The 1,386-nt window shown below is 49.6% G+C and overlaps 1 protein-coding gene across 1 annotated transcript; it reads left to right on the top strand.

Moving 5' to 3' along the window:
• Positions 1-236: 236 nt before the first annotated feature.
• LOC112597427 lies at positions 237-1,043 on the top strand. The gene is made up of 2 exons (XM_025343473.1): positions 237-698; positions 774-1,043. The coding sequence occupies exons 1-2, from the start codon at positions 237-239 to the stop codon at positions 1,041-1,043; spliced, it is 732 nt and encodes a 243-aa protein (XP_025199258.1).
• The last annotated feature ends 343 nt before the right edge of the window (positions 1,044-1,386 follow it).

Below are 1,386 nucleotides of genomic sequence, written 5' to 3'. Positions count from 1 at the left end.
CAAAATGGATGAAAAATACGGGCTTTACGCTTTCCGTCAGCAAAACGGAGGCAATTATGTTGACCGCCAAACGCGGCTACACTCCCCCGAGGTTCATCTTGGAAGGAGCACTGCTGCAACTGAAGGAGCACGTCCGCTACCTAGGAGTGGAGCTATGTAAAAAACTAGGCTTCGGCAAACATTTGCAGTGTGCTGCTGAGAAGGCCACAAATACGGTGAGCTCACTGTCGAGGTGAATGCCTAACGTCGGCGGCCCGAGGCAGAAGAAACGCCAGCTGCTGATGTCTGTCGCTCAGAGTCAACTGCTCTACGCAGCGCCTATATGGGCCTCGGCGTTAGTATTTGAAGTAAACGTCAAGGAGTTACTGAAACCTCAGCGGAAGATGGCCATAAGGGTGTCGTCCGCCTATTGTACCGTATTGACAAACGCTATACTTGTCGTGTCAGGACTGCTGCCTCTACACATAAAGGTGTTTGAAAGAACAGCTATGCGGGTAGCACAGAAGGCAGGTTCGACTCCCCAGTCGGAGAATGAGTTGAGAGAGGAGTCACTAAGCAAGTGGCAGAACGAGTGGGAGAATTCAGGGACGGGCGAATGGATGAAGCGATTAATTCCTGGCCTGCGACCATGGGTCTCAGGATCATTTGGCCTAGTGAATTTCCATATCACTCAGTTTCTCACTAGGCATGGATGTTTTGGGATGTATCTTTGGAGGTTCAAGAAGCTGAATACACCCGTGTGCCATGATTGTCAGGCACTGATGGACGACCCGGAACATGCATTATTCATATGCGACCGCTGGTGGAGGCGACGAAGAGCACTAGAGGTGGCTACGGATACCGAGTTCACCCCCGAAACAGTGGTGAACACAATGTTGGAGAGCAGAGCCAAGTGGGATACAGTATGCGGGTATGTGGTTGAAGTCCTCAAAACCAGGGAGGAAGAAGAACGGCAGCGCCAGCGACACATTCACCAAATAAAATTTTGTATTATACTAGTTAAGGATTTGTGTTGTGGCCTGAAAGGCAATTCAAGGGGATAGAGCCCCTCTAATATGTACATATTTTTAAATAATGTGAGGATCAGTGCGTGGGAGATTAGCCTGCCACGGTCCAATTATAGTTGATGTAGCTTGTTTTAATAAACGGCTTTCGGCCACTTGGGGGTAGGATTACCGAAAGGGAAAGTTCCCCCAAGTAGCTACGGAGAGCACATACAAAAAAAAAAAAAAAGATGCCTACTCAATCCAATAGGACGAGCCACGGCCGCCAGAAGTGGCAGACATCACCCTACATCCGTAGGGTTTATTCACACCATTTCCCGTTTCCGCACCTTCGCTACCTCTACGCGTCCCAGACGCCCTCAGCTCTTACGAGCGTGAGTCT

This window comes from Melanaphis sacchari, unplaced genomic scaffold, assembly GCF_002803265.2.
Source record: "Melanaphis sacchari strain LSU unplaced genomic scaffold, SCAv2.0 Contig415_pilon_pilon, whole genome shotgun sequence".
NCBI classification, from domain to species: Eukaryota; Metazoa; Arthropoda; class Insecta; order Hemiptera; family Aphididae; genus Melanaphis; species Melanaphis sacchari.
The sequence above is the reverse complement of the archived record's forward strand: the minus strand, read 5'-3'. Positions and strand labels throughout refer to the sequence as shown.